Here is a 14,006-nt window from a genome sequence, read left to right as displayed (position 1 = left end):
TAGTGAGGATTTCCTGTGACGCGCATCTCTCGGTTGACTTGTTTTTGAATTGTTCGCAAACAGTGAGTTTCACGTTTCCCTTTTACTTTTTTAAACGCTTTTTACTTGGGGGAGATAACATACTCCAAAACGCTTTAGATTTTGTTATTAGTTATATATCACTTGTAAGGCTAAGTGGCAAACGAACCAACTAAAGTCCTTCATAACATCGAACCGTTTAGTATTGTATAATAGCGAGTCACTGTTGAGTAGTACTACTGGGTTTGACAAACCCCACCCAACTCTAAACTCGACGGCAGGTCGAGTGGGTGTAATCTTGGCTAACACATTTTCCATGGTCGTGGTAGACATGGTGGCAAGGCAATTGATAAACAGTCAGCTTCGGTGTCAAACACTTAGTAAATACTTGTCTTATAGGCTAGCTACCTATTGATATATAATTGATTTAACACTATCTGGTAACGCAAACGCAAAACGCAAACACTTAAACACAAACATTTTTTTCTTTATTTATATATGTGAACTCACCAACCCTGTGTTGACACTTTTAGTATGCTATTCTCAGGTAGCCGAGGCGGGCGCGTGGTATAGGAACATGCATTTCATTGAACACTATCGTTTTTGCAAACTTGTTTTTAAACTGTCATTAATTGGGTTTTAAGTCGTCCTGCGTGACGCAACACTTGGTTTATGAATTTACGCTTCCGCACTTATTTAAACTTAATGTTTCGTGGTTTGAAAACTTTATTTATGGGGTTTGATTATAACTAATGATTCCGATCCTGTTAGTTCACACCCTCTGACGGTAAAACTCCGTTAGTGGATTTTGAGGGTGTGACACGAACTTATTTAAAAGAAAGCTTGAGAAAAACAGCTCAACGTAGGGCTTTCACTTTTACCCGAAACCCAACCCGAGAAAACATATACCCGAACCCAACTAACCCGACCCGAAAAACACGAACCCAAGAAAAGATTAACCCGAACCCGAACCGAAGTAATTCGGGTTGGTTCTCGGGTTTGATTTATAAGTTTCGGGTCAACCTGAATAACCCGAACAAACTTTTAGTTCTGAAATTAAATATATTTTTAGGTATACTAGGCTTAGTATTATCGTCCTAATCGATTGTTGTCATTACAACTATTATAGATCGATTGTTTATTGTTAATTTATGTTTTCCGTCTGTTACTAATAGCAACCGTAATCGAACAAACAAATCACGGTTGAAGACGATTATTGTTCGAGTTAGTTTTACTCTTCTTTTATAGTGTTTTATCAAGTTATGTTGGTTTATTATTTGATTATTTGATTACGAGCAAAGTATAATATGTTGTTTTAATTTTAGCATTATAGTTTCTTAAATTTTTTTGTTTTTTGTTTTGTTTTCTAGGATACTTGAAACCCGATTAACCCAAACCAAAAAAACCAAAACCCGAATTACTCAAACCCGAAAAACTCGTGAGAGATTCGGTTTGGGTTTCGGGTCAAGATTTAAAACTTTGAAACCCGAAGAACCCGACTCGAAAAACCCGAAAACGAACCCGAAGAACACCCCTAGCTCAACGAGTTAACGAGCGAATCTTAGATTGAAAAGTCCTTAAGTTAGTAGGATGTCTTGAGAAACTTAAAGTAAAATAAAAATGACAAATAAAATAAGTAAACAAAGTTTTGGGGTTTAAAGTGTAAGAAAACTTAAGTAATTAAAGTGACTGTTTGAAAAGTAAGTTATCCTGAAATCGAGTCTATGTTCTTTATCTATAAGTTTTACTTAACCTTTGTTAAGTAAGGTTAAGTAAATATGCGGGGATTGGTTTAATGCAATAGTTCACGACCCCTTGTTAGATAAATACCAAAACGGGATTTTAACGAGTGTTCGGCTTAGTTGGTTCGGGTCTCGATAAGTTGTCAAGTACGAAACCGATATTCCAACGTGACAAATATTATGAGATAACTCATTAAAAACATCAACTGAACTAAGTTAGAAGTTCTATTAGGAAGAAACTCTAAACGTTAATGTTAAGCGGGTGTTCGGTCTTATCGGTCCAAGCTTGTTAAAAGATCAAGTTGGATCCGACATACCAGGTATTTTCAGAAAATATTTATAAATCAGTTTATAATAAGATCTTAAAAGAAAATATGAGATTTTGTGTCACAAAACACAACTAGTGTGTTTTAAGAGAGTGAACTCGGTTTAGTTCGGTTTGTTCAAGACTTGATATACGACCAAGTTTGGATCCAACAAATTCATATCATGAAAACAAATACAAAAAGTAAATAAAAGAACCTAAAAACTTAAATCTTACATGCAACTTGTATTAAATCAATTAAATAAAGAGTTTAAATGGGAGTTCAGTTTCGGTTCGGTCCGTGACTCGGTATGAGACCGAGGTTGGTTACCACATACCCAATACCACAGAAATGATATAAAAAAAATAGAAACTCATAACTTAAACGAAACAGTAAGCTTAAACGAATAAAAATGCTAAAATGGATTAAAATAGCCCTTTCATGTAAACAACTAAGTTGAAAGTGGCATCATAGAAATGAAAAGACTTACCAAGTTGTTATGGTAAACTTGCGTCAAGGGTCGAGATTAAAGACATTGAATCAAGTTCATACTCATTCAAAACATAGAATCTGATCAAAGTTAGTTTACACAAAACCTAGCCTACAGTGAATACAATGGTTTTAGCCTGACATTGGCATCACGAAGAATTCGCTTATCTGATGAAAGGATGGAATCATGCGATTAACTGAGGAACCGGAGGCTTCGGGATGGTGGAAAATCGTCCTAGGGCTTCTCTTTGATTGCTGGAATGAAGGATAGGTCGAAATAGGGGCTCAAAACTGATTACATCAAGTTAGGGTTCTTTTGTAACATCCCGAAATTTCTAAAGTAATATTTAATATATTATTTTGTCGGGTGAAATAAACGAGTTAGTGGAACGATAATAATAATAATAGTAAAATACGAAAGACTAAGTAGGATAATTAGATGGGATTAGTTATGGACCAAAAAGGAAATATGGGCCTTAGGTCCATGGGCTTAAGGGAGTATAAATACCCCCTTAAACCCTAATCCTTTCCATTCCATCCATCTTATCCATCCTAATCTCTACACACTCAAAAACACACACATACTTCCTACACCATATACGGCCGCGAGCTAAGGAGCAATCCGAGACCAAACCGAGCCTATAACTTAATAGATCTTGAGCGTGCAAGCAAGATACAAGATTGTAGTTCATCACCAAGCTAACCGTAACCTTAAAAACACGTAAAGGTATGTCCTTTATCCTTAAAGTTTCCGTTTTTATGAATGGTTATCCGTGAAACTCGAACCTAGCAAAGATAGGGTATAAACGAGTATTAAAGTAGCAAACTTGATGTTAGAACGAACCTAATGAGTCCATAAACGCGTACGGTTCGTTCAACGAAAACCTTAGATCTAGTATTGAACGTTTTTGAGTTTAAAGGTCCAAACTTTGTGCGTTTTCGGGCCGAATCTTATCAAAAAAATGATCATGGGAATGTTCACGGGATTAATTAACATCATATCGAAGGGTTACGGGTGGGACAGATATGTTTATGGGGATAAAATCAGAACCCGTCGCTGCTGTAGATAAGTTCGCTAACCTATATGTTCGCGTGCATGATAAGTTCGCACCCATATAAGTTCGCCCTATACAAGTTCGCCTGGTGATAAGTTCGTTTAATGTTAAGTTCGCTTAATGATTAAGTTCGCTTAATGATTAAGTTCGCTTAATGTTAAGTCTGCTTAATGTTAAGTTCGCTTAATGTTAAGTTCGCTTAAAACGCTAAGTAAAAGTAATCCAGTACTAGACCACGAATCGGGCTAACGAGTGAGTAGGTGAATAGAATAATAACTTAAAATCCTAATGGAAAATGTGTTAAGACAGTTAATGAATAATAACTTTAACCCCAGCCAGGGGCTCTGCCCCTTGGACCCCGCTAGGGGCTGCCGCCCCTAGAACCCCGCTGGCAGGGGCGCTGCCCCCGGACCCCCGTTCGTTGTGGGTTATATTAAGATAGAAATACGATACAAGTAGTAATAGTTAATTGATACGTGTAATTGTTATACAGTTAGTCGTGCACAGCTCAAGAAAGAAATAACTATAAACGGTGAACGTAATCGCATTCAGGTGAGTTTCTAGCCCCATTTTCCTTGTTGTGTTTTTCGGGGCTGTGTCCATATTCGATGTGAAGTGTGAATACACTTACCTTAAGTGGTAAGTGTATGTTATAGATGATATACGAGGAAGCTAATATATAATTCTTTTTGGTGCGTGAACGATCTTCGGATATTGCACGTATCGCCAAGGATAGTGATTGCCAAGTGGTTATTAGTGTGTTTGAATGCTATTATATGACTTGCTTATTATGTAAATAATGTACAGATAGGAAGTGGGTTATAGACAAGTAGAAGTAGAGTGTGATAGAAGTGGATAGGGGTCTAGTAAGGGTGTTAGTGGCATGACGATAGTACGTGGTAGGGTAAGCCTATGCGTGACTTCGTTATTAAAGTGGAAAAGTGGCATAACGTTATTCGTTATTAAAGTGGCAAAGTGGCATAACGTCATTCGTTATTAAAGTGGCAAAGCGGTAGGGGTAAATAAGAGGTTAAGTGGTAAGGTGAGGAGGTCAGATAGTGTGCTACGTGTCTTCGGATACGTATACGATGCATGTAGTGGTTGTATGATAAGTTGCTTGATTAACTAGAACTCACTCAGCGTAGCTGACTTTTAGTATGCACGCAGGTGATCAGACTGAAGAGTTATCATGAGGATGGCACATGGCATGGATTGAACGGCTGGCATGTGAATATAGAAGAAAAGATGTTTTAAATATAATGTTTTGGGTTTTGGTATCAAAGAAAAGATTTAATGTTTTGTAAAAAATGATTGATGTTTTAAATTCCGCGAAAAGTTTTAATAAACTCTGATTTGTAGAACTGTGTTTATGAGTAAATCCGACGCTAAAGTAGGGCTACCGGGAACGGGCCTTACATCTTTTCCCCATTTTTAAGCCCCTTCGTGTAGCGCGAAGGGTTTTTGACCCTCGCTTCGCGTCGCGCGAAGTACGTTGGCCTCATATTCAGATTTGCCTCTTCGAGAAACCTGAAATTCATGTATATGAGTTTCGTAAATCATTTTCTAGCTAGGCCGAGATATGCCCGTTTTACTAAAAGACACTTATCCGGTAATCCGTCTTGTTCAGTTTTCGCTTCGGGTTTCTCATCTAATCCATACCCGAATCCTTCTTAACCATCCATATATGTTTCCCTATGCTTCCGTCTTCTAGAAGCTTGCTTAATCTTCAGCTGGATGGCTCTGATTTAGCTCGTTTAAGCTCCAAACACCTACAATCATACAAGAACTCAAAGTAATCGTGTTCGCTATATATAAACAATTAAAATACATGAAATAACACATATATACACATAATTTATACCCAAACCATCATATATTCAGGGCGGACCTATGCTTAGGCTATGGGGGTCGGCCGACCCCTGTGAAATAAAAGGTTTAGGGTTATATATACAATAAAATTCTAACTGGCCTATGTAAAATTTCGACCCCGACCCTGTTAAATAATGAAAATAGAAGGAAGAAAGATGATGAAAAGATTGTTCACAACCCACCTTTAAAATTTTCCAATCAAAGAGTTTGTTTTAGAAAAGATGATAAGCTTTGCAATTTTTAGTTTTTTTTAGACTAGGGATACTTTTGTAATAAAAACAACTATTAAAAAGTCTTGTTCTAAAGCATTAAAATTTGGAAAAATCCTCATATTATCCTTTTTACTCTTGCATATCGAGGTTTTGTCCGTGAGTTTAAAAAATTCCCAAAATATCTACAGTAAATAATGTCGGTCCCAACCTTTTTAATATGACAACCTAACTTTTATTAAACCAGTGAGCATGCCCCATTTGTCCTTGTTAGACACTCAAACCTCCATTTTATTCCTCCCTTTTTATTATTATTATTATTATTATTATTATTCAAGTATGCAACACATGTGAACACCGTTAACTTTCCGACCACCCAGCCATGGAAGGAGCACACCCCACCTTAAACCCAACGACAAAGAATTCCGACCAACAGATTTCTTCTTTACCCCCACCACACATCTACTATTCAAGTATCCTCACAACTTCAACACTCCTCGACCACCATCACCGTGGCGGTTCAATGTGTAGGTACCAATAAATAAGGCCGCCAGTATACATGGTAGATCTGACTTTATTGCCGGATTTAGAATACATGCGGGTAATTGGGAATAAGAGTGGCCGTCGGAAAAAATGGTAGATTCAATTTTATTCAAAAACCGCCGGAATACATACAGTTCCGGTGGCAGACCGTCGGAATACATGCAGTCACCATTGCCGCACAAGCTTTGTTGAAAAACAAGAAAAAAAATAGAAAAAAGTCGGTTCCGACGGTGACTTGGTGGCAGACCGACGAGAACACCCTGAAGACCATAGCGTCGCCGACGTACTTTTATTCAAATATGTCGTCGGATCCGCTTTTAAATTGGCCAGATGGTGGTTGATCATTGATTGATAAAAAGGTTCGCCTGATCTGAAATAAGTGAGGAATCTAACTTATTGAGATAGACATTTTGGGAACTTTGTTGAGCCATAGACATTTCTTTGACATTTTGTTTTTCACTGATTTTTTGTTAGGTTAGGTTATCGAATGGATAATGAGAAGTGAAACAATTGTTTTATTTGTTTGGTTGAGAAAAACTTGCTTAGAAATAGAAATTAGATGTTATGGTTAATATTTACAAAATAAAAACCCGTATTAAACAACTTTATATATAAATATATTCGGTTTTACTTATGTCTTTTTAAATGAAGTTACACGTACCTTTTATTATATGATATTTTGTTTGATTATATTTTTTGTATGGCCCGACTAGAACGAACGAATTGGATAAGAAAAATTTAGTATTGATTTGACCCGACCGACCCAAGCCGAAAAAAATTATATATTGATTGATAACTGAGCACCAACCCAAAAAAATAAAATTGACCCTTATAAGAAAGTTTCCTGGGTCCGTCACTATGTATGTTATGGTAAAGTGTTTATAAATTGATAACAATCATGTTGTAGATGTTACTAGTTGTTTACTATTATGACCCATGAATTTGATATGTACCGGGTCGGGAAACGGGTCAGCATGCATGGGTGTTGGGTCGTTAACTGCCAAGTTATTGTTTGTTTTGTTATTTGAATTAAGTGTGAGATAATAATGGGTGTAGTGGGGGATGCTCCCTACCCCACGTTTGTTAAATTTGCTTTCCATGTTATCGTAGAGTTAGTTTTATTTGTTGCATGTATTTGCCTATTTAATGGGCTTTCTTCCATTATTAATGCAAGCAGAAATATTAAGTTGTGTACTTGTTCTATTCGTTCCTCCTAAATTTCTTGGTCATTTGTAATCCAATCGACCCACATCAGAAATGCCAAAGAGTTGCCTAGCTATATAACATATGATCATATTTGTTGATTTTTGACCCGTTTGTTTATAATAAAAATTGTTTGAATAAGTGTGTAGGATCATATGTTAGTAGTTGAGTATGTAGTTTCTATCATGTTGGTACATGTTTTATATGTACGTATTAGAGAGGGTGGTTATTGTAGAAAACATAATTTATGTGAAATACGTGAGAATAAATCATGACCTTTCATTTTCAAGATTTAAGGTTAAGATTTAGTTTCTAATTAATTTGGGAAGAGATTATGTTTTTTGATATAAGGAAGGGCATTAGAGTCTTCATTTATTTGTCTTCTTCTGGAATTCTCATTTTGTTTGAATATCTTAACAAGGCACACTAATAGCACACTCGAAAACAACACATTTGGTAACAATACATTCATTAACAGCACACTCGTTAAACAACTAAAAGATTAAAATGGGTTTTAACAAGCCAACACATTCGTTAACAACACATTTGGTAATTGTACGCTTGTTAACATCACACTCGCTCATCAATTAAAAGAATAGTCACTCAGACAAGATGGTGAAAATAGAGAATTAAAGCAACACAAGATGGATTTTATCAAACCAACACACTCATTAACAACACTATTAATAAGAGCAACACCTTAAATATTGAACGATAATAAAGATATTCATGCTTTTAGTTTGATTTTTTATATTGATTGTTTAATTCATGCATGAAAATAGGAAACAAGAACCAGGAATTCAATTGAATAGAAACTGCGCGCCGAATAAAGTTTTCATGTAAATAGGATCTTGATTTATGATTACCATAATACCATTTTTAATTAATTTATTATCCGAATTTTAATTGGTTTCTTACCCTTCTCATAACAAACATGTTTTCTATTTGATCTTATGTCTCCGTATTAGAATACTGTTAGAAGTATTAATGGCATTTTGGCATCAAGATAACATGCTATCAAGAGAAAGTGGACCGATACTTGAATTGACATAAAAGCAAATGAGTTAGAAAATCTTCTAACTTAACTACAAAGCGCAAAGCTCTCGCCACGTTTAAAGTTACGGTCTTATCACTAATATTGTATGTAAATGTATTAATGAGCTCATAGACGGTTTGACCTATGTGCTAGACCTGAATTCCATTGTATGGAGCTCCAATTTCAAACTCTTGAAGGTTTTCCCCAATTTTATTAATTAAGTATACATTGCTTACTTTTTACTTTGATTTAAGTAATTTACATGTTTACGTAACCATTCACAGACGTGAACACATGCATGTAAAAGACCACTTTAAGTAGCATGGCCGGATGGCTAAATTTTTCATTAAAGGTTCAGCAATGAGGAGTTATAAAGAACTTACATGGAAGAAGGTACTAATATTTGGGGTGGTATGAAAAAAGTGAGTGATAGTGTCAGTACAAATTGGGTCTAGTAGTCTTGTGTTGGCGATGTGGCCATGCGGGTGCTACTCGAGAAGATGTTTGTTGGTCATGAAAATAGATAAGAGATTCTCTGTGCATACTCATCAAAGACATACAGATTCCTGATCACCAAGAGTCCAAGGTCCTGCTGCTGATGATTAACTGTGGTTTTGTCGTTGATCAAGGTAACAGTAATTTCAATTTAACTTGACAGTTTTAATACTAGTAAAGTGTTTACTAAGAGCTTATATTTTAGTTATAAAATCAAAATATTCCTAAAAAGTAAATGACCTTCGCGTTATTAGCACAACGCTCTAACCAACTGAGCTAATAGGCCTTGATGTTTACGAGCTATTTTAAAATATATTAATTCAAAGAATTAATGTTGATGTATGTATTTTTTTCAACATTATCGAGCAACATGAGGCCAAGAAAGTCAAAGATACAGGTCTAAACCCGTGGTCGGCCGGCAGGTCGGTTTTGGTAAACTAAAAGTCATGTGAGTTTAGCGACTTCTATATAACAAATAAAAAATATATATAAAATAAAAGATAATACAAGTTTTATTACTTTTAGTTTTTACCATATGTAAGTCTATTCTAACTAAAGATACAGCTCTATTAACAATATAAAAAACGTAATGATAATACATTATATATATGATAATAATGGACGTCTTTAAAGAATCCAATAATTCACTTGTAAGTGATGATAAGTTAAAATGTGAGAGAGAAAGAGAGTATGTATATTGTTACATAGCTATATAACCGATTTATGTATAATAATAGGTTCGTAACTTTATATGATTTTTAGCTTTATTAATCATGAAATAAACGTTAGTGTAAATAATAAACATTAATGTCTACTAATTTGAAACCGATACAAGTTTATTTGGCCCTGTGAGGTTTTTTGGGACTATTATGCTCTATCATCATGTTTTACGTTATAGTACTGTTTGCAGTAAACCCTTTCAAGTTTCAGCACAGTTTTCTTTTAACTTTGACTTTATTTTCAAAAATTTTGAAGTTTATTCTTGCATGTGAAAATACTAATATAAATTACATTTTTAGTAATTCTAGTAAATATTGGTGGACTTATAAAGACCATTATGGTGTATATCAACACCAATAAGAAAAAAAAATATTTATATACAATACTAGTTAATTCAGCTTACTCATAAATTGGATGTGGCTCAATGGTAGAGCACTCATTTTACATGTAAGAGGTAGGGGGTTCAAACCTCACTATCACCAATTTATATGGGAGATATGAGGGATGACCCTGGCAAACCAGGGTTCGAGTCCTGATCTCACCCGGTTTTACCTGTTCCTCGCTGTCGTGCCATTTGGCGGGCTTGGGGGTCGGCTTTTATCCGGTGAATCCCTCAATAGGTGGACCGCTAGGGGCTTCGTCCGTCCGGACTAGTGGCCGACTCGGGCTACCTTTAGCCAATGGGGGCCGCGTACGTAGTATCTGGCGTTACTTAGTTGGTCGTTCAAAAAGAAAATCCAGCTTACTCAAGTTATATTCAAATCTCCTATTTAGAGATTTATGAACTTATTTAAACTCACTTTTTTTTTTTGTAAAAAAGATGGAATTAGTTTATTTTTTTGTTACATACTCAATATTTTTTTTATTATTTAATTTATTGAGTTTATAACTGATAATTGTTTTTAATATTATTTATCTATGATTTTGTAAATTCAATTTTTTATAATGTAAAAAAAACTATATTTTTCATATTTATTAAAAGAAACTTCATATAAATACGAAGGTAAACAAAGAATTGGTCCACACAAAATTATGATACTACAAATTAAACTCACTTCCAGAGTTGAAATCATGGAACCATTTGTTAGAAGTTTTAATTTGAATAATACTGCTAGGTTTCAAGTTTCTAAAATAACCTTTCCCAGACCTAATCGAAAGTTATATAATCAATACAATATATATCCGAACAGCGAAGGCCAGATATTAGTTATGCCTATTGACAAAACTTCTAAATCCCTCATATACATTTTGTAAATAAATTTATAAACTAATTACATATCAAATTCTTACATTTCTCATTTCTCTGTATTATTACTAGAAATAAAAATACAAAAATACCGTCCCCGTTTATTATTGATTGGTTAGCATCTCCTATCCCAACACGGTGTGAAATAATACATGTTTGTTGTTAGAAAAAATACATGGATAAAATTATATTTAGTAGAATATGATTTGCGATTCAAAATGGGAGAGCGGCACAGCTTGTTGTTCGCTTACCCGTTATCCAGACGTAGCTCGTTTATAATAAATAAATTGATTATACCATATAATATTAATAGAATATAGTAATGGCTCAACCATGTTCAATATGTTTCAAAACTTACTCGGATCCACCTGTCAGTCGGCACCTCCTCTCATTTTACCTCTAACTTTCATCCTCATATTTTTTTTATTTCTATTTTTAGTAGCACAACTAATTCATACATCATTCAGGTAGAACCACTATTACATACATATATATAATTTTTTCTTTACTGTTCATTGACACTCCTATAAACTCCTATAAATACACTGTTTTTTTCTTGCCCAAAATCCATCTCTATTTTCAGCTCCTCTCTCTCTCTCTCACACACAGAATAACTTCTGAGGTGCAATGGCCATGGTGGAGAGTGATGGAGCTGCCATTAATATTATTAATGAGCATCATGTAGTAGGCATACCAAAAGATGACACTAAAGATATCACACCACCTTCTTTTTATTTGATTAGGCTTCACAATACGCTGACATTATATTCTATAATATTCTCTAATATTCACTTCTCCCAGAAGGTAACCTTCTTTCTTTTATCCGTAATACAATCTTTAAATCATTGTAAAAATTGTACTGACACGGCCATTTCATGATTGATTTTTTGGGCAGTTGCTAGCAGAGTTGTTCGCTACATTCTTCTTGGTATTTGCAGGATGTGGGGCGATCATGGTGAACATTGACACCAACAATGTGGTGGGTCACCCTGGAATCGCGGTAGTATGGGGGGCGGCAGTGATGGTGATGGTGTATGCCGTTGGGCATGTCTCGGGTGCACATATGAACCCTGCTGTCACCATTGCTTTGGCCACTTTCGGAAGGTTCCCTTGGAATGAGGTGATTACTTATGATCATCAATTTGATGTTCATTTATTTTAGATATATGTATTTAACTATGACATAATAATAGTATAATACATTAATTAATTACAACACGGCAGAAAACCCTAATCGGCTATAAAATAAGAGCATCCATAATGCCAAACCTATATACCGCTACATAAGATTCAAATCTTTTCTTAAAAAACCAATCACTTTCTTCCACAACACTAGACCTCTACAAACCCTAACAAAATATATTAAATTTGTATATATATAACAAATATGTATGTGTATGTGAGGGTTATGAGACACCACGCCTCACCACTCCAGTCGTCTGCTTGTTTAAAGTCACAAACCCACCATCACAAACGAAAGGCCACAATGCAGGCTCGTTTACCCCCCTCTGTTTGTTGCATACCACATCACAAACGAGCATCCACAAATGCAGCGTTGTGGATGCTCTAATGACAAAACTAAAACCCTTGGTGACGACTGATGAGTCACCCTTTTACGAACAAGTTGTGTTAGAAATACCACCAAAAGTTAGTACAAAGCGATTACAATAAAGTGGCAGGTAAACGGGCAACAAGCTGCGCCGCAACCCTCTTTTGGTCTTTAAGTCCAAAGAAAATGGGATGTGTTGGAAATGAGTCGGTACTTTCGACGGTTCTTATTTGTCAGAGCCTTTTTCGAAAAGAGTTTCATGGGGTACGGTTCTTCCAAGTTCCCACAAAAAGTACATATGTTTTTAAAAAGTCGCTAACGACTCTTTCCTATGCATTTCTGGCAAATTCAGCTGTCGAAAACGACTTGGTTATCTAATAGCGTATCTTGATCTTTAATGCTTTATTACTGTTTGTTTAGGTACCCGGATACATGATAGCTCAAATCCTTGCATCAATAGTAGCGAGTGGAACCCTACGCTTAATATTTGACGATACCAACAACCTTTTTATTGGAAATATCCCTCCCGGGTCGAGTTTTCAATCATTGGTGATGGAAATTATTATCACATTCTACCTCATGTTTGTCATTAGCGCAGTCGCCACGGATGATCGAGCCGTGAGTACAATTTTTTCAAAATTTCTTACTATTTATGATAATTTAGTTACAAGCATTACTAATGAATGTAATGATACATCATGGTCTTTGATCTAGACGGGACAATTAGCAGGGGTCGCCATTGGATCAACTATTCTACTTAACTCCATATTTGCAGGGTACAATATTCTACATGTTGATATACATTATTATGTACATAACTAGTAACCATTACAGTTATGTATTGAGACACATATTTTAATGACAGGCCAGTATCAGGTGCGTCAATGAACCCGGCAAGAAGCATAGGACCAGCGCTCGTGTGGAATGAGTACAAGGGGCTATGGGTCTATATTTTGGGACCAACTGTTGGCGCTATAGGTGGTGCATGGGCGTATAATACTATAAGGTTCACGGATAAACCTTCTAGCTAGTGGGATGTAAGATATGTATACATAACGTCTATAGTTACACCACTTTTTTTGTTTTTATAAAAAGTGGATTTGCATATTTTAAGATTGCCATTCTTTTGGATGTTCTTATTATTATTGATATGTGATTTATTATTGTTTTGTTTATGTGAAGTATATGTTGTCTATTCATAAATAACTTTCATTCAAGCTGATTTTAACAAGTACTCCAACATGCAAGCTCTATTCTTAGCTCTTAACTACATGTGAACTAACACATTCGATACGTACCACTATGTCACATGCCCTTTGGTGTTTTGTTACCGAATAAAGTGATAAACTAGGCCGGTCTGACTTTATTATGTATTGATCATATATCCCATTCCAAACAGTTTAATATGGCTTTGTCCCTCAAACATCTGATCACATCTACTGAACATTAAGGAATATATACATAGGTTTCGCGATGATGGTCGAGATTGATGTTGGGGAAGAGACACCTGACATCAAATTAAAGATG

General features: G+C 35.4%; 1 protein-coding gene across 1 annotated transcript; it reads left to right on the top strand.

Moving 5' to 3' along the window:
* The first annotated feature begins 11,557 nt into the window (after positions 1-11,557).
* On the top strand, positions 11,558-13,672 carry LOC143548613 (aquaporin NIP1-1-like). Its single transcript, XM_077039725.1, has 5 exons — positions 11,558-11,734; positions 11,826-12,050; positions 12,900-13,097; positions 13,194-13,255; positions 13,345-13,672. Exons 1-5 carry the CDS (start codon positions 11,558-11,560, stop codon positions 13,508-13,510), a joined length of 828 nt encoding a protein of 275 aa, XP_076895840.1. The 3' UTR covers positions 13,511-13,672.
* Positions 13,673-14,006: the final 334 nt, after the last annotated feature.

This window comes from Bidens hawaiensis, unplaced genomic scaffold (genome assembly GCF_021521415.1).
Source record: "Bidens hawaiensis isolate Kalapana, Puna unplaced genomic scaffold, B.hawaiensis_p1.1 tig00015203_1, whole genome shotgun sequence".
Taxonomy (NCBI): domain Eukaryota; kingdom Viridiplantae; phylum Streptophyta; class Magnoliopsida; order Asterales; family Asteraceae; genus Bidens; species Bidens hawaiensis.
Note: the sequence above shows the minus strand (reverse complement) of the source record. Positions and strands in the feature narration are given on the sequence as shown.

What these genes read in the sequence shown, in the direction of transcription:
- LOC143548613 (XM_077039725.1), top strand. Translation starts at nt 11,558, where the DNA reads ATGGCCATGGTGGAGAGTGATGGAGCTGCCATTAATATTATTAATGAG. An exon ending in TCGCCACGGATGATCGAGCC is followed by an intron (nt 13,098 to 13,193) that starts GTGAGTACAATT and finishes TCTTTGATCTAG; the next exon opens with ACGGGACAATTAGCAGGGGT. An exon ending in CTTAACTCCATATTTGCAGG is followed by an intron (nt 13,256 to 13,344) that starts GTACAATATTCT and finishes TTTTAATGACAG; the next exon opens with GCCAGTATCAGGTGCGTCAA.